Source organism: Aspergillus brunneoviolaceus, assembly GCF_003184695.1.
Source record: "Aspergillus brunneoviolaceus CBS 621.78 unplaced genomic scaffold BO95scaffold_99, whole genome shotgun sequence".
Taxonomy (NCBI): Eukaryota; Fungi; Ascomycota; class Eurotiomycetes; order Eurotiales; family Aspergillaceae; genus Aspergillus; species Aspergillus brunneoviolaceus.
Window position 1 is genome coordinate 81,038 of NW_020290829.1, and position 22,453 is coordinate 103,490.

A 22,453-nucleotide genomic window follows, 5' to 3' on the forward strand; every position below is an offset into this window, starting at 1 on the left:
TGAGATCATGCGCCTATACCCCATATCGCCAAACCCAGACATTTTCAATTCTTTTCTTTCGGCTACTGTGTTACACACGAACTTTCTCTGGTTTTACCGTTGCCTACATTTCCTCCTCTCTCGGAGTTCTCTCGAGTTCTCGAGATAACATCTACTTCACCTTCAGCTTCACTTTACCGGGGACTGTACAGAAACAGACTGTCTTCCTCGTGGCTAGACTGGAATAGGAATAGAAATTGACCGTGATCAATGTTCCAAGCATTTTATCTATTGTTATTGGTATCCTTATCGATCATTGGTCTTGAGACGACTATCACCGTAAGGTATATGTACTAGTACTGATGCGGAAAGAGTAGCCACCCCGAGGTGTCGACCGGCAGTTTTGCCGCCCGGAGCTGGCTTGCAACTCCCCGAGCCGCCGGATTTTGCGGGGCCGCATCTTCAATCAATTGTTCCTCATCTTATTTGTCTCCCCCATCTTTTTCATCTTTCCCCACGACTGCATCCCTTCTCCCTCCAACCCCAGAGGAACTGCATAGATTGTCTACTGATACTTCGAGCTGTGTTATTGATCTCTTTGTATTTCTCGCAATCCATGGACGACATCCGAATCTATTAGCCCATCCTCAATCCTGTAGTCCGATTACGGACCCCCAACGCACATCCCGATCGAGTTTTATACCTGTCGGCCAGGTGCAGCCACTCTGATTGCCTCACTGGCCTTACATTCGAAGATTGAACTTCCCTCACACTCAGAACCATCCGCCGCCCATGTCATCAAATCCTAGCCCTGTCGCCTCGCCAACAACCAGTCTGGCGGAGCGCCCATCCTCACAGAAAATGGCCAAGGCCGGCACAGAGAGCGGGGTGCCCCCTCCCTCTACGAGCTCGAAGCGCGATTACAAGGGATTTGTTGCGGGCGTGTTCTCCGGGATCGCAAAATTAACAGGTACGTATTTTTCAAATATCCGCGTTTGGCGCTGCTAGAAGAGACAAACTAATTCGCCGTTGCTGCTTCCTAGTTGGACATCCGTACGTTTCTCTACCCTCCACCCGAGAACCCCATTTCGCAGGATTAATTGTTGGTCGACGATCGCAGGTTCGATACGGTCAAAGTACGCCTACAAACCAGCCATGACTCACACTTCCGCGGTCCGGTCGATTGTGTACTACAGACGGTGCGCAAGGAGGGAGTAAGCGGGTTATACAAAGGAGCCACGCCGCCGCTGGTCGGATGGATGGTCATGGATTCGGTGTAAGTCCTGTTGCGATGATTTCGAAAGCCTAAACCATAGGACCTCCGGATTTTGACCATGTCCCATCGTCCTTCAGTATGCTGGGGTCGTTGACGTTATACCGCCGCCTACTACTCGAGAATGTCTTCTCGAAGCCACACATACGCGCGATGACACCGTTCAGCGGTCGCCAGACCGATCCCACCACTCTCCCGAGTTTCGGCCACGGAATCGCGGGCATCATGGCGGGGACGACGGTCAGCTTCATCGCGGCGCCGGTGGAACACGTCAAAGCGCGACTGCAGATTCAGTATTCGGCGGACAAGACGAAGCGCATGTACTCGGGCCCGATTGACTGCGTGCGGAAATTGGTAAGGGCTATAATCACTCGCTACCCGCTTCAATGCGCTGCTGGTGTTGTCGTGGACACGGGAAGTGTGCTGACTTTTGTGTTTCTGGTAGCTTCGAACGCATGGAATCTCGGGACTTTATCGCGGACTCTGCGCCACGATCGTGTTCCGGGCGTTCTTTTTCTTCTGGTGGGGTTCTTACGATGTTCTGACGCGGATGTTGAAAGAGAAGACCAGTCTGTCGGCGCCCGCGATCAATTTCTGGGCGGGTGGAATCTCGGCGCAGATTTTCTGGCTGACTTCGTATCCGTCGGACGTGGTGAAGCAACGGCTGATGACGGACCCGATGGGCGGGGCCCTTGGGGACGGGGAGCGAAAGTTCCGGCGGTGGAAAGATGCGGCGGTCGCGGTGTATCGCGAGCGAGGATTGAAAGGATACTGGAGGGGATTTGTACCGTGTTTCTTGCGAGCATTCCCGGCGAATGCCATGGCTCTGGTTGCATTCGAGGGGGTGATGCGGTCGCTGCCTTGAATGGGTATAGTACACGGTACTATAAATGCGCTTTAACGACACTACCTAGACTAGACTAGACTAGACACATCTAGAATAACTCGAATAGAACCATGAATTAATCATGGCAGCAGTTATGGCAGCAATGGCAGTTCTGCAGTGCAACGGCCGCATGCGGCGCGATCTGGTCCCAATGCAACGGCTGGGAACAAGCCTGGCTTGGCATCTTTTAGCTGGATGCAGATCTTCTAAGTTGGGTTGCTTACCGTACCTACACAGTAACTAACTTAACGAGCACTGGATTCGGTCCGCGCGTCCAGTTCGTTTCCCGGCAGCCTGCCTGCCCATTAAACCCGACCACATCTTCTTCCATCATCGCATCTTCACCTTCTCTTCTCCCTCTCCCCCTTCACACTCCCCAACTCCACCAACTCTCTCCACTCACTCACTACAGTATGTTTTGGGCACGGTTGGTGATTTCTTTTCATCCTCTTGCTGGCTAAATCTCCGCTGCCAATTCGTACCGTACCTACATCCTATCGGGCCCAGACCAAGCCACCGAATCACCCGAATCCTGTGCGTCGACCCAGCTCCGAATCGACCGACCGCTGCAAAACCACCTTCAGGGAAGCAATCCCTCGAATACGAGAAAGGAACGACAATCCCCCCTGCAACTCCCATCGCAAGTTAATCTTTCTTGCAGTTGAGCCGGGCTTGGCTACGATGGCCGCGGCACGCCACATGCGTCGCACTAGTCCCATCACCTTGCTACTGGCGGCTTTGCTAGCCTTCGGCTTCCTGTGCTTCTTGCTCTCCCCATCCCCTTCCGCCGCCGCTGCGGCCGCCGGTAACGCACCCCCCGACCTCGACTCCTCACAACTCCGCCGCGAAGACGCGGCCGAGCACCCACTGTCACCCCCGACGAAACCCTTCCTCAAATCCCAGGCCGTCCGCGAGGATGGCCACGCCGCGGCGCCGCCGGTGGAACACTACAACCTGAACGCGCTGACGAGCACCAGCGACGCCGCGCGGAAAGGCGAGCGGGTGCTCATCCTGACGCCGCTGGCGCGGTTCTACCAGGAATACTGGGACAACGTGGTGGCGCTGAGCTACCCGCACGAGCTGATTTCGGTCGGGTTCATCGTGCCCAAGACCAAGGACGGCAACGCGGCGGTCGCGGCGCTGGAGCACGCGATCAGCGTCACCCAGAACGGGCCGGTGGCCGACCGGTTCGCCAGCGTCAGCATCCTGCGGCAGGACTTCGAGCCGCCGCTGCAGTCGCAGGACGAGAAGGAGCGGCACAAGCTGGAGAACCAGAAGGCGCGCCGCGAGTCGATGAGCCTGGCGCGCAACAGCCTGCTGTTCACGACGCTGGGGCCCGCCACCTCGTGGGTGCTGTGGCTGGACTCGGACATCATCGAGACGCCCCCCTCGCTCATCCAGGATCTGACGGGCCACGACCGCCCCGTCATCGTGCCGAACTGCTTCCAGCGCTACTACAACAAGGACGCCAAGAAGATGGACGTCCGGCCGTACGACTTCAACTCGTGGATCGATAGCGCCACGGCGCAGCAGTTGGCGGACACGATGGGGCCCGACGAGATCCTGCTCGAGGGCTACGCGGAGCTGCCCACCTACCGCAGTCTCATGGCCTACTTGGCCAACAAGGACTACCCGCAACCGGGGCGGGAGATCCGGCTGGATGGCGTGGGCGGGACCGCGCTGATGGTCAAGGCGGACGTGCACCGCGACGGGGCGATGTTCCCGGCGTTTCCGTTCTATCATCTGGTAGAGACGGAGGGATTCGCCAAGATGGCGCAGCGGTTGGGGTACGAGGTGTTTGGGTTGCCGGATTACTTCGTATGTGCTTCCCCCAGGCCCCGGACGACTTGTGGGAGCAAGTGCTAACTGATGCTAGGTATACCACTACAACGAGTGATGCACCACCTAAATGTGGGTGGATGCGCTGTGCGCTTGTGTCTTAATGAATCGGCGTCGGCTGGCGTGTGGCCAGAGGTTTGATTTCATGTTCGTACTTGTACTTATACCTATAGAGCCGCCAAAGGAAAAAAAAAGAAGATGAACAATAATTCAGATTTCTCTCCATAACTCTCTTATTCCCATCCACCATCAACAACATCATCACAACAAACTCCTCACCTTCTCACCCTTCTCACTCTGTATCAAATGCGCATTCACCGGCGTCAGAGCCTTCCCCCGCAGCAAAAACCCGAGCACATTCTCCATCGCCAACCGCTCAAAGCCCACATGCGTATCCACCGTGCCCCCGGCATTATGGCTGAGCATCATCACCCGCCGATCCGTCGCCAACCGCGGATGCACCGCCGGCTCCCGGGCGTGCACATCCATCCCCACCGCACTGATCCGCCCTTCCTCCAACGCCTGCACCAGCGCCTCCTCATCCACCAACCCGCCCCGCGCGATATTCACCAACCTCCCCCCTTTCTTGAACTTGCGGAGCGTGGGCCCGTCAATCACGGTGCGCCCCGCGAACGGCGTCGCGAGCACCACGCAGTCCGCCTGCCCCAGCACGCCGTCCAGCGTCTCGCTGAAGGTCGCGTTGATACTCCCCTCCACCTCGGGCGCCTTGCGCACGAGATCGTGGTACACGATCCGCATCCCCGGGAACGCGGCGCGGGCTTTCCGCGCGATCGTGAGCCCGATCGCCCCCAGGCCGACGATCCCCAGCGTCTGGGTGGAGGGGTTCCGCGCTGTGAGCGGCGAGTGCGTGTGCGCGTCGTGGAAGGCGACCGGCGAGAGGCTGTGCGCGGCCGCGTGCGACCACCGCAGGTTTCGGAAGACGGAGAGTATGAGGAAGAGCGTGGCGTCGGCGACGGATTCGCTGGACGCCGCGGCACCGTTGCAGTAGGTTATTCCTTCATCCAATCACCCAGTCATTAGTATTGGGGTTTGTGTGTTGGGGCACGGGGTAGGGTAGGGGAAACGGGGAAAGGGGGCAGGGAGGGGTGATTGAAGCGGAGCGCAATCCATATAACCCGTACTGGGCGGGGGGGGCATACCGTATCTCGCTAAACACTCCACATCCACCCAGTCATACCCGGCCCCCGCGCTGGCGATGATCTTGACCGTCTCCGGCAGCAACTCGATCAGCTCCTCGTCCCAGTTGCCCATCTCGCCGCCCGTGTTCCAGAAGGGCCGGAGGATCGCGTCAAAGCTGCCCCACCGGCGCTCCTGCAGTGCGCGCTTGAATTCCGGGCGGGCGCGCTCGGCGGTCAGGGGCCGGATCACGTCGAAGTTGGCGGCGAAGCGGGCGTAGAGGTCGTGGTTGTATTGGATGGGGTCGCCCAGGTGGAGGACTTTGGGTTTCGGCATGGTTGGATGTTTTGGGTGAGGGGTTTCTGGGGAATTTTTGCAAGGGAGGAGGGACTGGGTTGGTTGATGCTATGTGTTGTGTGTATGTGGGTTGTTGTTCTGCTTGTTCTTATAGAGGTTGTTGATGCTGGATGCAGGGAGTGTATACTTCATTTACGAACTGGGAAGTATTCCCCATGGGGAAAGTTAGTATCCGTGGAAGTGAAGATCAGACCCTACTTCAATAGCCGTCAAAGGCCGACTACAACTCCCAGCACAACTTCAATATCCGACGGCAATTAGCCGACTGCATTCCTATCCTATCATACATGATAGTGCTTCAACTACTGCATTCCGTCCAACACAATCACACAGCGTCAGCCGTACTCGCACCCTGAACACCACCGCCAACGCCGCCAACCCGGCCCGCCGCCAATCGCACCACCGACGCAATACTCGCACCCCCCAGGATATCAAACACGGCTATCTCCGCCTGCAGCTCCCGCGAAAACCAATTCCGGAGCTCCACCGCCGCCAGCGAGTCCACCCCGTACTGATGGATCGCTTTGTCCACGTCGATCTCGTCCACCGGCACCGACAGCATGATCGCCACCTTCTCCCGCGTCGCCTGGAGCGCAACCTCGACCGCCTCGCTCGTCGTCCGGGCCGCCGCGAACCGGGCCGCCAGGTTGGAGCTGCCGTGGCCCGACGCAGAAGCTGACGCAGACGCTGACTGTCCCTCCACAGGTGTCTCGAGCAAGGTAGATAGATGGCGGAAGAAGGGCCGTTTCATCCAGTCGGCCTTGGCGCGACCGGTCTCCGCGGTGCGTGGCGTGATGCCGACCGCGACCTGACTCTGTAGCGGCGACGAGCTCTTCTGGTTGCAATAGATGTCCAATAATCCGTGGAGGTCCGCCTCGGAGATCTCGTCCCACACGGTGTTGGCCAGGAACAGGTCGCGCTTGTCCGGGTTCTCGTGGAAGTATCCAGCCGACAGGAAGAGGCCCAGATCTAAAGAGACAGCGTGCTCGCCCTGGCTCACGCGGTACCGGGCCAGACCGTCCAGAAACGTGTTTCCTGCTGCGTAACTGGCATCAGTGAGGGGTCCGCAGATTCCGCTGATGGAGGAGAGCATGACGAAGAAGTCCATGCCTCGCGGGAGAAGCTCGTGCAGGTTCCAGGAGCCCTGAGCTTTCGGCGCCGTACAAGCCTTCCAGGATTCGTAGTCGAGACTTTCGAAGTTGCCGCTCCTGACAACCATTGATGCTTGTACGCAACCTTTGATCGGAGGCATCAGTTGGCGACATACATCGAGGACGACTCTCAGGGAAGCTCGATCCGTGATATCACACATTGGCGTGACGACTCGGGCACCCTGGCCCTCCAGGCTTGCCACCAACTCGCGTGCATTCTCGTTCTTCTGACCCGAACGTGAGAGGAGGACCAAGTTGCGAGCGCCGCGCTCCACAAACCAACTGGCTATACTTCGACCAAGGCCTCCCAAGCCGCCTGCAATCACATACGTGGCGTTGGGTTCAAATGCAAAAGATGGTGTAGTATCCAGAAATGTCATGACTTGCTCATCATCCCGAAGCTCCACCACTACCTTGCCCGAGTTTCTCCCACTCTGCAGATGGCGCAAAGCTTGCTCAAGATCTCCAACGCCAAACACCTGTAACGGTTGAGGAGTCTCCAAATCGCCTGCTTTGATCAATTTGAACACATCATCTGTCAAAGCTTGTTGAATCAACTGCGGGCGGTCAAACGCCATCTCGGCAAGGTCCACCGCCGTGAAGGTCACATTCTTTTCAAATTGCAACATTGGAAGCTTCGTATTCGTTAGGATATCGTTCTTTCCAATCTCGATGAATCGTCCAAATGGCGCAATGCACTCCCAAGATGCGATAAGCATTTCGCCGGCCAGTGAATTGAGCACAGCATCGACACCCCGGCCTCCCGTCAGGCGTTTGATCCCCTTGGCGAACAGTTTATTGCGGCTGGAGAAGATGTGATCCTCCGAGATATAATAGCGCTCCATAAGGAATCGTTTCTTCTCTTCGGTCGAAACAGTCGTGAAAACCTTGGCTCCGCAATACATAGCAACCTGGATGGCTGCCTGCCCGGTGCCGCCTGCGCCTGAGTGAATCAGGACTGACTCCCCTGCTTGCAGCCTCGCCAACCGCGTCAGCGTAATCCACGCAGTAGCGAAGGCCACAGGAATCGCAGCCGCAGTCACGAACGACATTGGCACAGTTTCGTCCGCGATCTTGACGACAGACATATTCTCACGCACACGAACGTAGTTTGCATAGCGACTCGGATGGAAGGCAACCACCCTATCACCAGCTTTGAACCGCTGGCACTGGGACCCGACACGGACCACAGTTCCCGCAAACTCAGCACCGAGCGTGTCGCTTTCCAGGCGGCCTAAGGCAATCAAGACGTCGCGGAAATTGAGGCTCACAGCTTTCACCTGGACCTCAACCTCGTCCGGCTTCAGGGGATCATGTAGAGATCTATCCTCGACAAACTGGAGGGTGTGCAGAAGACCTGGCGTGCCAACTTCGAGGCGGAGCGGTGGGCCTGCGCCGTATGCTCTGAGCTCTCTTTGCTGTGGTAGCTTCATCTTCGCGATGGTCTGAGAGATACCTCGAGCGGCGACCAAACGACCGATGTGGATCACCCCGTCGATCACTCTATACTCTGTGTCGACGTCCGTTGCTTCTGATGTGACGGTTTTGAATATCTTAGCAATCTGCTCTGCCTGGTGTAGGACCGTGCTTTCCTCTACGGATAAGGTTGTGATCTTCGCTCTGGACAATTCGCGAGCAAGAACACGAAATAAACCGTCAACAAGTCGAAACTGAGGCGAGGGTTCAAGGCCCCCTCCGCTGTCTACCCAGATGAGATTTGTCGTTGTGGTTATCAATTGTTGCAGGCCTTCATATTCTTCCGCTTCCATGTTGTATGTGAAAGGAAAGCCGTAGTCGAGGAGGGAGATGTCCAAGTTACCGGAAGAAAGGTCTCGTTTCTTGATATCCTCCAGACCTCCCTTCACGGCGCTGACTCCAGTCTGGTCAAGTAGCTCAGATAGCATATCCGCAAGCTCAACCTGACGGGGATTGGCGGTGTTGAGAACGATATTGACTTCCTTCTGTGTAATTGGCGCGGAAGGCTTGGCTCGAGCCATAACGGTCCTAGTCGCCTCCATATTCGTAACGGGAGACACGGCGCTCGCAACGATAAGCGTTCCTTCATGACATGAAGTATCGACGTAGTCATCTATCGCAAGCTCGCACCCTGAGAATCCTGAATCTTTCAACAAAGTCTCCCATCGATTGACATCAACACACGGATGACTCTGGCGGTAGGCTTCACTTGCTACTCAGGCAATCAGCGTGGCTCAGCACACATCCATTCAGAGAGACTTACAACGCCACCAACCCTCAAAGAGCCCGAACACAAAGCTAGCCCGACCCGGATCAGGATGCGTGATCTCGAAAAGTAGCAATTTCCCGCCCCTGTCTACATATCAGCATCTGCTCACATCTAGCCCACAAGTGACGTACGCTTTCAGAAGCTTCCGAACATTCTTCAAACTGGTTGTTAGATCGGCCGTTGCATGAAGAACCTAATGCATATCAATATCAGCACTCCACACCTTTGGTCGTGGACAGACACGCACCAGAAACGCAACAACCAAGTCGTACGATCCCGAACCAAAGCCTTGGGTCTCTGGATCCTGCTCAATATCCAACACACGAAAATTCATCCGCCGCTTTTCGGTCTCGAAGCGGTTTACGGCGTCTGGGAAGAACGAACTGGAGATGTCAGTGAAGTCCCATTGGGCATAGCGCGGTGCATTTTCCATATCCGGGGTCGCCAGCGCCTTGATGCAGAGCTCAGTCATTGCCCCAGTGCCAGCCCCGATCTCGAGGATGTTCATGCGAGGGTTCTTGTGAGCGAGCGCTTCGATGTATCGTGCGAGGGCTGTTGCCGCTGGAAGGCCGTACAACATCTCGGAATACACATCGGTAAGCAAATTGTCCTTGAAGAGATGAGGCAAAGGATCGTTGAGAATCTCCAGAAGGTTCTTGCAGAGAGTGCTCACGAGAAGGCCGCGCTTGCTGACGCTTTCAACCCGTTTATAAACCTCTGCTACGTAGGCCTCGTCGTCCATGTGATGCCGCCACTCGATTGAGCCGAAGTCCGACACATCGAGCTCCAGTAATCGTTTACGCTCCAGAATCCACTCAATGTAGAAAATCGTGTGAGGTGGTAGGCTGCTTTTGTCCATCTCACTGAGCGGATCGGCGTATTTGTTGATGCAGGTGGCAATCAGGAACTCCATATCCCGCAAATGCTGCACCGGGCCCTGAACTTGGAGTTCCTTTCTGCCAAACGCAGTCAGGAATCCGTGGTTGGTGAGAAGATCGGTGTCTGGCTTGTATTCGACGTGATGGCATAAATTATCGGCCTTGAATTGGTCTGAGGGAGAGACATTCTCTGGACTTGCGATTGAGGTCACTTTTAGTCCTTCCAAGTTTAATAGAACCTTGGATACGTTGCGGTCATATGCCGTCATGGTATACTGCGTGCTGCCAAGAGCAGACTGAACGGAAGTCGCATAGACCTTGATGAGTTCTGCCGAAGGATAGCTTAGTCCACCTGTATTGGAGATCCAGAGTCGGATGATGCTCGTGGGCACGGAGACGGGAATCGTTCGCTGTCCGGCGTCAGTGGCTAGCGCTGCCATCATTTGAACCACACCGTCTAGCGTGGTAGGGTGGATTGTATGCACGGGATAGACCTCTGATCCTGTTGTGCAGTCAGGCTTGAAGACCTTGACTTCTGCAATCATGGCTTTTTCATCGTTCAGCCTGGACACGTTGCCCTCAATGACTCTGAACATCGATCCATAGTAATACCCACAGTTGCGCAGGCCGTCATAAAATCTGCTGGAGTCTTCATGCGATGCACATTGCTCGCTTGCACGCTGGCAATTCTCAACAAGGGACGCCTGCCATTTAGCTTCTTCACCATCGCTGATGTTTGGCGTCTGCACATCGGACTCATAATGAGCTTGGATTGAACCTGAGCTGTTCTCAATCCACGATTCATTATTGTACGTGCAAACGCGGTACTCGAACCAGCCCGTTGCATCCTTGTTGGCACTTCCGACTCGCTTCAGGTAAACGCTCACCTCAACACCATCAGCATGACTTGGAATCTGCAAAGCCGACGAGAAGACCACGCCCTTGATGTCGAACCCTGCGATTCCCCGGCTCTGGTCCGCCAGTTGCTTAACTGCTTCGATAGCCATGACAACCATGCCGGCACCGGGATACAGGATGCTGTTGTTGATCTTATGATCCTCCACCCATGGCATCTCCGAAAGCCGTATGATGTTTCTCCAGCTGGCCTCCATAGGATTTCCATCAGGATCAGGCACACCTAGTAGTTCCGTGTGGCCGAACCGACGGAATCTGTAACCTTTGCTGATGCGGCTCTCGAACCAATATGTCTTGGAGTGGTTAAAGGGGTACTCCGGTAAATTGACGAGCACGCGACGATTGTGTTGCGGCTCAAGTTCACCTCCATTGTTGACTGAAAGCAGGTCAATCGGGTAGCCGCTACAGTGCAAGCGGCCTGCCCCGTGCATCACGCAGTCAACGGCAGAGCGACCACGGCGCAGAAGTGGAATGTAGGTGATTTGATCGTGCTTGCCCACGGCCTTGAGAATGTCTCCACAAGGACCTTGAAGGGCGGAATGAGGCCCAATTTCCAGGAGATGGTCCGGCGCGACATTGCGGCGATGACTTCCATCAAATCTTCGAGTTGATGTTGTTGATTGGGAACACAACTTTGAGACAGCATCGTCGAATAACACTGGCGATACCAGGTTCCTTACCCAGTACTCGGGCTTCGAAAGCTCCTCTTCCGAGATCCATGCCCCTGTGACGCTAGATATCATCACCGGCGGCTTTTTGGCCTTGGCTGGTCGTTCCAGCTCCGCTAACAGTTCTTGATATATGCCGGCAATCTCCTTCATCTGAGATGAGTGATATGCGACATTGACTGCAAGCTTTCTTGCAAAAACCTTCTTCTCGACTAGAATCTGATGCAGAAAGTCGATCTGGCTCGCTTTCCCGGAAATAGTGACGCTGGTAGGGCTGTTGATGCAAGCAACTTCGAGCTTGAGTTCACGGAAGTGAGAAGCCACGGACTGCAGGTATTGCTGCACTTCTCGGCTCGAAATACCCACAGCGAGCATAGCGCCATTCATACCACTGGCCAGATGTCTTGTGAATTGCCATGCAAGAGCGCGTTTACAGTATTCGTCCTTTGCGCCACCTTCTGGGATTTCTTTCCGGAACCGTCTGGAACAGCGTCAGCATATGAGCAGGTGTCATGAGAGCATGATGTTTCCGGGACCAACTTACTCAAAACAGGAAATATCAAACATGGGTTCGCTCTTCGCACGATCTTGACACTTTTCCCCGAATTGCACTGCCATTAGCGTAGCCAGAGCATTAGGTGCCATAGTACGGTACTTCCCCAAGATCCCGGTGAGGAAGCCTCTGTAGTACACAATCTTCAGGGCAGAACCTTTTGTGATTGCACCAGCGCAATAACTAGATTTTCCGCAAAATATTAGCTCAATTCACTGGTGGAGGTAATTCAAGGAATTGACTTACGCAGCTGCAATCTCACCAGAGGAATGGCCAACCACCGCACCAGGCCTGAGACCCCAAGATTGGAGGAGCTCTACTAAGGCAATCTGCAGTGCTGTGCAGAGTGGCTGTCCAAACGTCGGGTCGTTGACTCGAGAGTCAACTTCGTCTCTCTGCAACTCGTCTGCAAGAAAGGTGAGTACTCTGAAAAGCTAAGGTGCTCGGAAGCGTTCACCTAGAACATCCCACGCACAACCAAGCCCCTTCAAGTAGTTGCCCGAATCAATTAGACTAGTCTTGAAGACATCGTATCGATTTATCAGCTCACGGCCCATAGCATACCACTGGGCTCCTTGCTGCTTGCGGTTAGTTGGGCCTTCAGATAGTAACTGTAAGGGTACTCACGCCCGTGAAGATGAAGGCTAAATGTGGGTTTGGCTTGGAGCATGTAGCAGTGCTAATCCTCTCCATTGCAACGTGCAGGTCTTCCGCTGGCTTTGCAACGACAAAGGCCCTCCATGTAAGTTCGCTCCGCCTCGCACACAGTGTAAAGGCCAAGTCCTGTATGCCGGCCACCGTGGGTCGGTTCATGGCTTCCGTAGCAGCTACATACTGCCGCCACGACTGGGTAAGTCTTTTGATACCTGCTTCATCTGCTACAGACCACACTAGAACGGCACATTCAGATGTGGGAATCACAATGACATTCCTCTGAGTATTAGAAGAATCGGTGCCATTCTCAGTTTGACCATTTGCCTGTAGTAGGTGCTCTTCGTCGTGTAGCAAGGGAGGCTCGATGGCAGTCTGGTGACGTCCATCTTCGATACCGTGCATGCAAAAGGTGTTGTAAGCATCGTCGAGAACGACATGACTATTCGCACCACCAAAGCCGAAGGAATTGACAGAAGCTCTGCGTAGGCCTGGCGAGGGCCAAGAGATTGCATGCCTCAAGATCTTTATCTATGTTAGCAGAAATTAAGCTCGGGGAAGAACAAGTTCTTACCTTCAGATTAAGGTACTGCTCATCGATCTGGGGATTGAGTGTCTGCAAATTGCCACTGTTTGGCGGAATGATCCCTTTCTCCAAGATAAGAACTGCTTTGATTAGGCCCGCAATACCACTCGCTCCCTCTAGGTGGCCGATGTTGGATTTGACAGAGCCCCTATAGGCTGCATTAGACTGCAAACATTAGACTCAAGTTGCAGATCACTCACACGTAAAGTGGGTCGTCGGATGAGCGATAACCTTGAAAGGCTGATCCGATCGCCCTAGTCTCGATGGGATCGCCAACCGGAGTCCCTAGCCAATATTAGCGATATTATACCCCATGTGACCCAGGATATGCTCACCGGTGCCATGCGCCTCGAAGTATCTGGTTGAACGCATATCAAGACCGGCTTTCCGATAGGTGTCACGAATCAAGCGGACCTGCGCGTCTTTACTTGGCTGCAGGATCCCCGGAGTCTTGCCGTCCTGGTTGGAGCCCGACGACCGAATGACCGCTCTGACAGTGTCTCCGGCTGCAATGGACTCATCGAGACGTTTGATAATCACAGCACCGACGCCTTCGCCTCTTGCATATCCGTTGGCATGATTGTCAAAGCTGTAACAGCGGCTATCGCGGGACAGGAGCCCAAGGTTATCCAAGCCGATCGTCATCTCAGGGGCGAGTATGACGTTACACCCGAGGGCAATTCCCTATGTGAGAGGTCAAAAAAGGTTAGACTTACACCCATATCAAATGTGTTGTGGAAGGAGTAAGGTAGGAAGAGGGCTCACGAACCATCGTCGCATCACCGCTCCATAGTGACTGACATGCCAAATCCACGGCCATGAGACTGCTGGAGCAGGCAGTGTCTACGGTTGCGCTTGGACCTTGCAAGTCAAAGAACCAACTGATACGGTTTGCGATCATACTCTGGGAGCTGCCCATGGTAGCGGTCTTGGGAAGATTTAGAGTTTCCTTGGTCTGGATTGCATGATAGTCGTTGCAAAAGGAACCAGCTATCACGCTCGTCTTTGAACCGGCCACCTCGTTCATCGGAAGGCCCGCGTTCTCGAGAGCTCGATACACAGTCTCCAAGGCGAGGCGCTGTTGTGGATCCATGGCCTTTGCTTCGGTGTCGGAGATGTTGAAGAAAGGCGCGTCAAATGCCGCGAGATCTCGAGTGAGAAAGTGACCTCCTCTGCAAGACACACTATGCAACTTATCTCTGTTGGTGTTGTGATGGCCATCGATATTCATTCGGTCCGCGGGGAACTCGCTGGATACACATCGACCTTCAACCAGCATGTTCCAGAACGCATCTTGGGTCGTTGCATCTCCGGGAAACTGGAAGGATAGCCCGATGATGGCGAGCGGGGGGACCACGTTGGACGCCATGATGAAGAAAGCTACCTGAAAGATAAAATGTTATCACTTGCTGTACAGTCATGTATAGGGAGAGGCTGGGTGTCTTGAATCCCGGTCGACTTACCCCACTGCTTGTCAACTTGACGAAAGGCTTAGCAGTCTGAAGGGTCACATTGACTGTCAATCTTACGTGATGTGGGTGAGATGTCCAGAGTCATGATCTCATGAAGTGCAAGGAAAGGAGAAGACACGGCACAGATGTGTTCAAGTGAATCAAGTGGGATCGTGTTCGCTTGGGTTGGCACGGCCTGGCTTTGTTATCCCTCCCGTCTCTTCCAGGTAGTAACACCGGTGAATTTTGAGGGATTACTACCCATCTGGGCTGTTTAGCATGTGTAATTCATGACTCCGGCTGTCAAAACCGGTCCATTCACTGGAATGGAGACAAGGCTGCATGGCCCAAATCGACATTAGTGCAACGAGCTTGCATGACTCGTGGGAGGATCGGGGATCATCCCCAGCCCGAAACAGATAGCCGAGTTCTGTTCAAGGTTCCTATCACCGAGTGACAAGACGATTCTTGAGAAAGGCAATATAATCAACTTGCCGTGTGGTCCTCTCCTCCTCCTTTCACTTGCTTCCGGGCGGGGAGTTTGTCAAGTTTGCTATCTTGCGAAACAACAACTTTCTCTACTCACACGGTCCTTCAGCATGCACATTCTTTGGTATGTCGACTAGATATCAAAAAGCCCACTACCTTACTCGCTTCATATACTCACATGAAGCCAGTCTACACGGAACCGGCTCAAACTCTCGAGTAGGTCATCTCACATCCTCATCACGCCCCAAATCAAAACCAGCCAGGCCAGCTGACAGCCTCAGGTCTTCGAGATCCAAACCGCAGCCATTCGGTACGAACTCGGAGATAACCACACCTACGACTTCATCGAAGGCAACATCCCTGCCCCAATGCAGCCAGGTAAGCCCCATTCCCCCTTCTCTTCCTCAGCACCAGCCTCCATAAGCCAGGAACCAAACGTGGTCGCAGGGATCGAACTCATCGCGACCAAGGACGAGCCGATGTACGCTTACTTCGACGAGAAGAACCCGGAAAGCGGAGTCGCCGCCTACGGACACCTGGAGGAGCTGCTCTACCACGAAGGGCCCTACGACGGCGTCATCGCGTTCAGCCAGGCAGGCACGTTGATTCTGACCTACCTCGCGCATCTCGCCAAACAGAAGCCGGGCCGCCCCCTGCCCTTCAGGTTCGCCATCATCCTCTCGATCACCCACCCACCCCTGGACTACGGCGCCATCCAAAGCGGGGAGATCCGGCCGATAGACCTCGGAGCCCACCAGGATGTGGTCCGCATTCCCACGGCGCACATCTGGGGCTCGCAGGATCTGGCGGCGGGCGAGATTGCGTTGACAAATACCATCTGCGCGGCCGGGGTGCGGTGGGTGTATGTGCATGCACTAGGGCATGACATTCCCCGGGCCGGGGCCAGGAGCGATGTAACCCAAATTGTGCACGTCATTCGCCGGGTCATCGATGCCGCATCTAAAGCAGAGTAACTAGGACTGCACTGCACCTATTGTAAAGTACCACTAGTGGATGTAGATCATTTAGTTGTGACACGATTTTGTTTGCTTCTCGACTGGAAAGAAAGTGACATGCAAGGTCCCGGTGAATCACCACGTATTCACTCCTACCCGGTGTGTGCAGGGTCGTGCGGGTCTGATTTCTTTTATCAAGAATGATCTAGTAGCAATGTAAGCTAAGCCTCTGACTGAACGCTGGGCGGATCCGCCCAGTAAGGTTCAATGATCGATGATCTCAAAGAGTCCTTTCTTTTTGTTGTCAGGTATCCAGCTGAGTACCGTAATCGTACCCTTATATGTGGATGATTCCCAGGCACCTATCTGCTTTCCTCGCGGGAATCCCGGTTAGCACTGCAGCAACATCAACCCACCAAGTCCCAGAGCAATGGATGTAAATCACAAAACCCATAACTCGGTCCCCGAATCGCACGCCTTGCCATCCATGAGTGCCTCGTCGGCCGAAGAACAGAACAACGAGGTCTTTGGGCAGCCGAGGTACATGCATGGCGCTCGACTGTGGTTCGCTGGCGGCGGGTAAGTTTTAATCGATCTGACAGCATCACCGAACATTACTATCACTAACTACCTTGCCTACATGTCACAGTATCGCGCTGAGTCTATTCCTCGCCACGGCTGAGATCACAATCATTAGTACATCACTAGTCACCATCAGCCGTCACCTGGATGGCTTCGATCAAAGCACCTGGATCATCACCTCCTACCTGCTGGCGTTCGCGGGCTTCCTCACCGTCTGGGCCAAATGCAGTCACTTTATTGGGCTCAAGATAACGATTCTAATCTCACTAGCCATCTTCGTGGCCTTCTCAGGAGGCTGCGCTGCTGCCCAGACCATGAGTCAGCTGTGAGTTTAGTTTCCCTGGTCACCCTCCCCCCCCCTCCCTGCCACACCTGGTCTGATTGCTTTCGCACAATAGCATTATCTGCCGCGCCTTCCAGGGCATCGGGGGATCAGGGGTCTTTACCTCGTGTCTTTTTGGCCTGATCTGCCTCCTTCCCCCTGCCAAGTTTGACATCGCCAGTGCAGCGGGGTCAGGTGTGCTGACGCTGGCGCTGATCCTGGGCGCATTAATTGGGGGTGGCATCAGCACATCCGGCGCCTGGCGTTGGATCTTCCTATTCAAGTAAGTGAGCTATGCGAGCCATGTAGGTCTGTGTCGACTGCCTCTAGTGCTGACATGCCTTGTTGCTCTAGTGTTCCGGCCGGGATAGTGGCATGGGCAACCATCTGGATCCTGGTTCCCAACGACTTTGAGAGTTCCCGAAAGGCCGGCGACCAGATTCATGGGCTCTGGAACTTCCTGACCAAAGCAGACACCGTTGGCTGCCTGCTGCTGCTCTCCTTCTCCGTCTTCTTCGTGGCCGCCTTCGAGGAAGCGAACATCCGGTACGCGTGGTCGTCAGCCGCCATCATCGCCATGCTGACGATCTCGGGCGTGTTGCTGGTTGGGTTTATCGCATGGGAGTGGTCCGTGGCCAATCGCAAGTATTGGGGATTCGAGCCGATTCTCCCTTGGAACATCCTCCGTAACCGAGTGTTGCTGGGAGCCATCCTGTGAGTCGAAGCCCCCCTCCCGCTCCTCTTGCCCCCACTCGTTCATCGCCTGACAACACACCCCTCCTCCCAGGGGCTGCTTCCTCACAGGACCTGCGGTCACAATCCTGTACATCGAACTCCCGCAGCGCTTCCAGACCGTCAACCACAGCACCGCGATCGGCGCCGGGGTGAAGGTCCTCACGTTCGGGCTGGGCTCGCCCGTCGGCGCGGGGATTTGCAGTCTCCTGGCCGGGCGCCTGCGCACTCCGTTCGTGTATCTGGCGGCGGCAGGGTCCGTGCTGCAGATCGTGGGGGCCTTCCTCCTCTCCTCGGTGCCACCCACCGTGGACATCTGGCCGGGCCAGTACGGATACATGGTGATCACGGGTCTGGGGACAGGGATTTCCATCGCGGCGCTGTACATGTGTGTGCCGGTGGTGGTGACCACGGATCAAGGTTGGTGTCCTCTAGCCGGAGCTCTAGTGCTTACCACGCACGTTCAATAGGGTCAAAATGCTTTTCTCCGCCGCTAACTAGCTGACTTCGCTTTGCGCAGCCACTGCCATGGGCCTGACGCTCCAAGCGCGCATGATTGGGGCCTCCCTCGGCGTGGCCATCGTCAACAGCATCTTGATCGATTACGTCAAGGGTCATCTTCCGGCAACCGAGGCAGCAGCAGCGGATCCGAACCTGCTCTCCGGGTTTCCGACGGCGACCCAGGAGGAGATTCGCAAGGTCTACGCGGCGGGGTACAATCGACAGATGTACGCGGTTGGGGCGTTTGGAGCGGCGCAATTGATCGCTGTTGCCTTGATGTGGAAGAGGGAGCAAGTCCGGTTTGTCAAGTGAACGGGGCCACTCCACTCCCCAATCATCTCATTGCACTTCACTTCGATTCAAATTCTGTTGACGCGATTGAGCCTACTAGTGCAGCTAGCTATGTAGGTCTGGCGTCGAAGCAAAGAACCTTCCCGGACCAGAGCAACGCATTCGGACTCTCCTTGAACCCTGTATGTTCCTGCTCGCTTGCGTCTTTCCCGTGACTGCCGGAGTCTGGGGTTCCGCACGCTACATAGCTACAGGTCATCACTCGCATTCAGGCCGCGAAGCACTCGCCCGAACTACTTCCTACCTACTAGGTCACGGACGCATCTGTGCTTCTGGATGCCAGAGCTCTTGTTATCCTCTATGTAATGTTGGCCGTTTGCTGAAAAGAGAAAAAATACAAAGAGAAAGGCCTCTCAAAATTTCAATTCTAGTTACCCTAATGCTAATGACATAAATCACTGCCATCTAATCAACAGAAAAAGAAAAGAGAAAACCATAAAAAGGCCACACCTGGTGATTTCGATGTTTATATCACTCCGCCCGCGCGCAACGCCCACCGCACCAACGCCGCAATGCTGCTCGTCACAGCCTCCGTGCGCGGGATCTCATGGCCGCCGCCGTGGTCGTACATCCTGCGTTTCGCCGGGTCGCAGGTCTGCGACAGCTGGATGCCGGCCGAGAGCCGCGGATCGCGCGCGCCGTACACGTGCACCGTGGGGATCGAGAGCACGGTTTGCGACGGGGTGATCTCCCGCCGGATGTCCTCCTCCGACTCGTTCGCGCCGCCGTGGTTCCCGTTCCACCGCGAGGAGCCCTGCAGCAGGATCGCCGAGGCGTCGGCCTGCGCCGCGAGCGCCTTCCGCGTCAGGATATCCTTCTCCCACACCTGCGGGGCGATCTCGTAGCCGACCTGCTCCATGATGCGCAACGGCGAGCCGGCGCAGATGAAGATCGCGGCCTTGAAGGGGAGGGGTTGGTCGGGCGTCTCGGAGAGTTGGAGTAATGCGAATGTGGACGCTACCGCGGCGCCTTGGGAGAAGGTCATGACGGCGTCGTAGGGCCCATGCGTCGTGATGTGTTGCTGCAGCCGCTGGCGGCAGGTCGCGATCTCGTCGACCGTGTCGTTCTCGTACCAGGAGTAGTAGGGGGGTGCGTAAAAGAGATCAACTCCCGGGGCGGGGTCGGTCGTGTGGAAGCCATCGACAAAGTCCCATTCGATGTTCAGTTCCGACAAGCGCGAGCGTAACGCCGCTGGTTTGCTCCTTGAGTTAATGAAGCGATTCTAGAGATTAAGGTAGAGAATTGGGGCTGTTAGACAAACTGACCTGTTTGAGACTTGAAGATCGCACCACTGGTGCCTTTGCCATGTAAGCAGAGAAACTTCATCTTTATCTGTTGGTTTGAAAGCAGCAGTGCAGCAGGAGAAAGGCACAATCACGATACTCGCAAGCAGGTCAAGTGAGGGGCAGAGAGAGTTGGAGAGACTGCAAGGCTGCGAAGGTTACGCGAGTCGGCCCCCACCACTGCACGACCACTGCTGCAGGTGTTTGTTGGCGCTCCTGTCGACCTCCGGCGAGGGGATCAATCTGCTTACTGCAATTGGCTCCGAGTCCGAGACCGAAGGACTCCGATTGCAGTCGGCGACTTCGAGCACAACTATGGAGTACGTTGTGGATCATCTTAGAGAAGGTATGAGCGTGGATTGCACTGTTGTTCGTTAGCCAAGTATGCTGACATGATTGTATAGAAACTCCGCGGGGTATTTGTAGTCCGAAGGCGTCTTCTGGGCGGTGGGCTGAATTGGAACTGATGGTCATATCCCGGCAGATATATTTCAGGTACAATGTAGGTCCCCCAGAGGGTTTCAGAGTCTAGACTTAATGTTATCCATCTGAATGCTGATATGATTTTCTCAGAGTCACACATTGCCAGAGCTTCAAGACCATGAGTCTTAAATTGTTTGTAGAATTGATTAAATATTCGTGTGCAGTTCATGGATTGAGAGAGGAACTGAAGCTCCAACGCCGGCGTGGTTGGCATGGATAGACCAATCAGCGGACAGCCCGCCGTCATGCGACTCCGCGGCCAAAAAAATCCCAGCGGGAGCTGCGAACAGAAGCTCGCCTTCCGGTCCAGTTCAGCTTCCACTCGCAGCTTAGTACAACACAACAACGACCTTCCCTTCTGCTCTTTCTTCAACTATCGTTTGTGACTCCTACACCACTCAATCAAGCTACCATGGTCGCGCCATCTGCTACCCTGTCCGTTCTGAACCGCGCCGACGGGTCGGCTTCCTACCAGTGTCCCTCGACCGGCTCCAATATTCTAGGCTCCGTCAACGCACCTGTCGAGCTCCCCGGTCGCCGTGACGCTCTCAAGCCCGAAGATGCGACCATCGAAGTCTTCGTCAAGCCGGGCACTGCTCCCGCGGGAGTTGGAGAACGCTATGTGGAGGGAATTCTCAAGACACTGCTGGGGCGAGTGATCCTGGGACGCGAGAAGGGCTATCCGCGTCGTGGGGTGGTCATCACGCTGGCTATCATTGGTGGTGAGAGCGTCGGTAGAGGGGATCCGGTTCGTACTTCTTACCTCCATCAACAGACAGACGCTCTATTGGCTTGGTGGTCATCGACTAACGCAGTGTGATCTGCTTCTTCCGTCCAGTATCTGATTCTGCTCCCCGCGCTCCTCCACACTGCACTTCTGGCTCTCTTATCAGCATCCGTGCCTTTGTCGATGACCTTCTCTGCCACGGTCCTGGCCGTTGACGAGTCGGGGCAGATCCTCCGGGAACCTTCCGCGGAGGATGCAGCCACCGCGCAGTCCGTCCACGTCCTCGCTTTCTCCTCCAAAGGTCATCTGCTGCTGAATGAGAGCCAGGGATCATTTGACTTTGACACGTGGGACAAGGTGCGCCAGCGCGCCTCGGCCATCTGCCATGGAACACAACTGGTCAGCGCTGACGGCGATGTTGCAATGGCGGAGGATGTTGATGGCCGGCCACTGGAGGGAACCCTGCGGGAAACTGTCGAGGACCAGGTCTATCGCGACTACAACTGGAAGATCAACGCTGCTTGATCATCGGGCCTATAACGCTACACCGGAAAAATTGCCGATGCCCGTGGATCGGTGTCCGCAGATCGATCGCTATTTAAGAAGATTCTCGAATACCCTGAGCTTCAGACTCGATTTTCCCGAACATGTTGACTACCGACGATTTCTCTCATCGGAGCCGTTCTCACCCAGTATCGCAGGATCGGCTTTTCTAACGGCACTATTTTCGGCGGCCTAGTGTGCACGGGGCGTCTTGGCGCCCGTCGCAGACAGCAGGTTCTATGGCATTCCATCACGTGGATACGAAGAAGAAACTTGCGCAGGAATCGTCAAAAGCACCGGCGCCGATTATTCAGGATCCTCCGACCTTCCAACTTTCCAAGGCGCGGTGGGGGGGGGAGGTGCATGGATTTGTCCGAAAGTGGAACATGGTGCTGTGACAGGACATCCATTCAGGCAAAAAGCCACGGTGGGGGAAGGGGTGCTGCAGTGAGCTGGGTTCGTATTCTTAGCATCTGACTGGGCTGGATTCAAGAGATGCATGTGGAGCACGCGGAGTTTAGTCAATTGCGAGGTAATCACAGACACATCGCACTGTAGAGAATTTATCCACTCTTGTAAAGAAAAGGAGCATCGCATTGCAAATGAATTGTTCGCAGGGTGAGCTACCTAGTTGGAGATAAGACAAGGTACACGCCTCGTTACACATGGGGGGATCTCCGCTTATCTCCAGACAGCGGTAGTGAACAAAAATAGTTACAACATTGCCTGCAGTGTAGAAATTGCCTTGTCAGCGTGTTGTGAGAGAGTGCCGGTTACGGGGTTACAGAACCGCCCGACTTGGCAGGGAAACCAATCCATGATATGATTACAGGTGACAGATGACACTAGGTTATATTCCCTGGAAAGATGACACGAGGGAAATTGCTTGTGGAAGCGCATCGAAGGCGACACTAC

At 55.1% G+C, this 22,453-nt stretch overlaps 6 protein-coding genes across 6 annotated transcripts; 3 read left to right on the forward strand and 3 right to left on the reverse strand.

The window, feature by feature from the left end:
* The first annotated feature begins 476 nt into the window (after positions 1–476).
* Positions 477–4,198, forward strand: BO95DRAFT_424665 (alpha-1,6 mannosyltransferase subunit). Its single transcript, XM_025584683.1, has 7 exons — positions 477–949; positions 1,023–1,032; positions 1,100–1,255; positions 1,333–1,606; positions 1,698–2,104; positions 2,723–3,956; positions 4,015–4,198. Exons 1-7 carry the CDS (start codon positions 772–774, stop codon positions 4,033–4,035), a joined length of 2,280 nt encoding a protein of 759 aa, XP_025437024.1. The 5' UTR covers positions 477–771; the 3' UTR covers positions 4,036–4,198.
* Positions 4,199–4,238: 40 nt separating this feature from the next.
* Positions 4,239–5,498, reverse strand: BO95DRAFT_477197 (D-mandelate dehydrogenase-like dehydrogenase; the record flags this gene model as incomplete). The annotated part of the gene is made up of 2 exons (XM_025589975.1): positions 5,138–5,498; positions 4,239–4,993 (listed from the first exon to the last, which is right to left on the reverse strand). Exons 1-2 carry the CDS (start codon positions 5,448–5,450, stop codon positions 4,239–4,241), a joined length of 1,068 nt encoding a protein of 355 aa, XP_025437025.1. The 5' UTR covers positions 5,451–5,498.
* Positions 5,499–5,733: 235 nt separating this feature from the next.
* On the reverse strand, positions 5,734–14,713 carry BO95DRAFT_424675 (type I polyketide synthase). The gene is made up of 14 exons (XM_025584684.1): positions 13,888–14,713; positions 13,454–13,802; positions 13,319–13,403; positions 13,107–13,266; positions 12,509–13,057; positions 12,339–12,459; positions 12,128–12,287; positions 11,984–12,064; positions 10,639–11,731; positions 9,115–10,593; positions 8,999–9,060; positions 8,862–8,950; positions 8,650–8,810; positions 5,734–8,604 (listed from the first exon to the last, which is right to left on the reverse strand). Exons 1-14 carry the CDS (start codon positions 14,485–14,487, stop codon positions 5,797–5,799), a joined length of 7,797 nt encoding a protein of 2,598 aa, XP_025437026.1. The 5' UTR covers positions 14,488–14,713; the 3' UTR covers positions 5,734–5,796.
* A 471-nt stretch (positions 14,714–15,184) lies between these two features.
* BO95DRAFT_424676 (uncharacterized protein) lies at positions 15,185–18,748 on the forward strand (the record flags this gene model as incomplete). The annotated part of the gene is made up of 8 exons (XM_025584685.1): positions 15,185–15,274; positions 15,340–15,436; positions 15,506–15,920; positions 16,664–16,921; positions 16,995–17,201; positions 17,273–17,632; positions 17,706–18,070; positions 18,171–18,748. The coding sequence occupies 8 exons, from the start codon at positions 15,185–15,187 to the stop codon at positions 18,461–18,463; spliced, it is 2,085 nt and encodes a 694-aa protein (XP_025437027.1). The 3' UTR covers positions 18,464–18,748.
* Positions 18,749–18,968: 220 nt separating this feature from the next.
* On the reverse strand, positions 18,969–19,828 carry BO95DRAFT_457368 (putative EF-hand calcium-binding domain protein; the record flags this gene model as incomplete). Its single annotated transcript, XM_025588473.1, has 2 exons — positions 18,969–19,693; positions 19,768–19,828. 2 exons carry the CDS (start codon positions 19,826–19,828, stop codon positions 18,969–18,971), a joined length of 786 nt encoding a protein of 261 aa, XP_025437028.1.
* Positions 19,829–20,470: 642 nt separating this feature from the next.
* BO95DRAFT_298491 (putative exosome complex subunit Rrp46) lies at positions 20,471–21,682 on the forward strand. The gene is made up of 2 exons (XM_025581763.1): positions 20,471–21,016; positions 21,107–21,682. Exons 1-2 carry the CDS (start codon positions 20,681–20,683, stop codon positions 21,518–21,520), a joined length of 750 nt encoding a protein of 249 aa, XP_025437029.1. The 5' UTR covers positions 20,471–20,680; the 3' UTR covers positions 21,521–21,682.
* Positions 21,683–22,453: the final 771 nt, after the last annotated feature.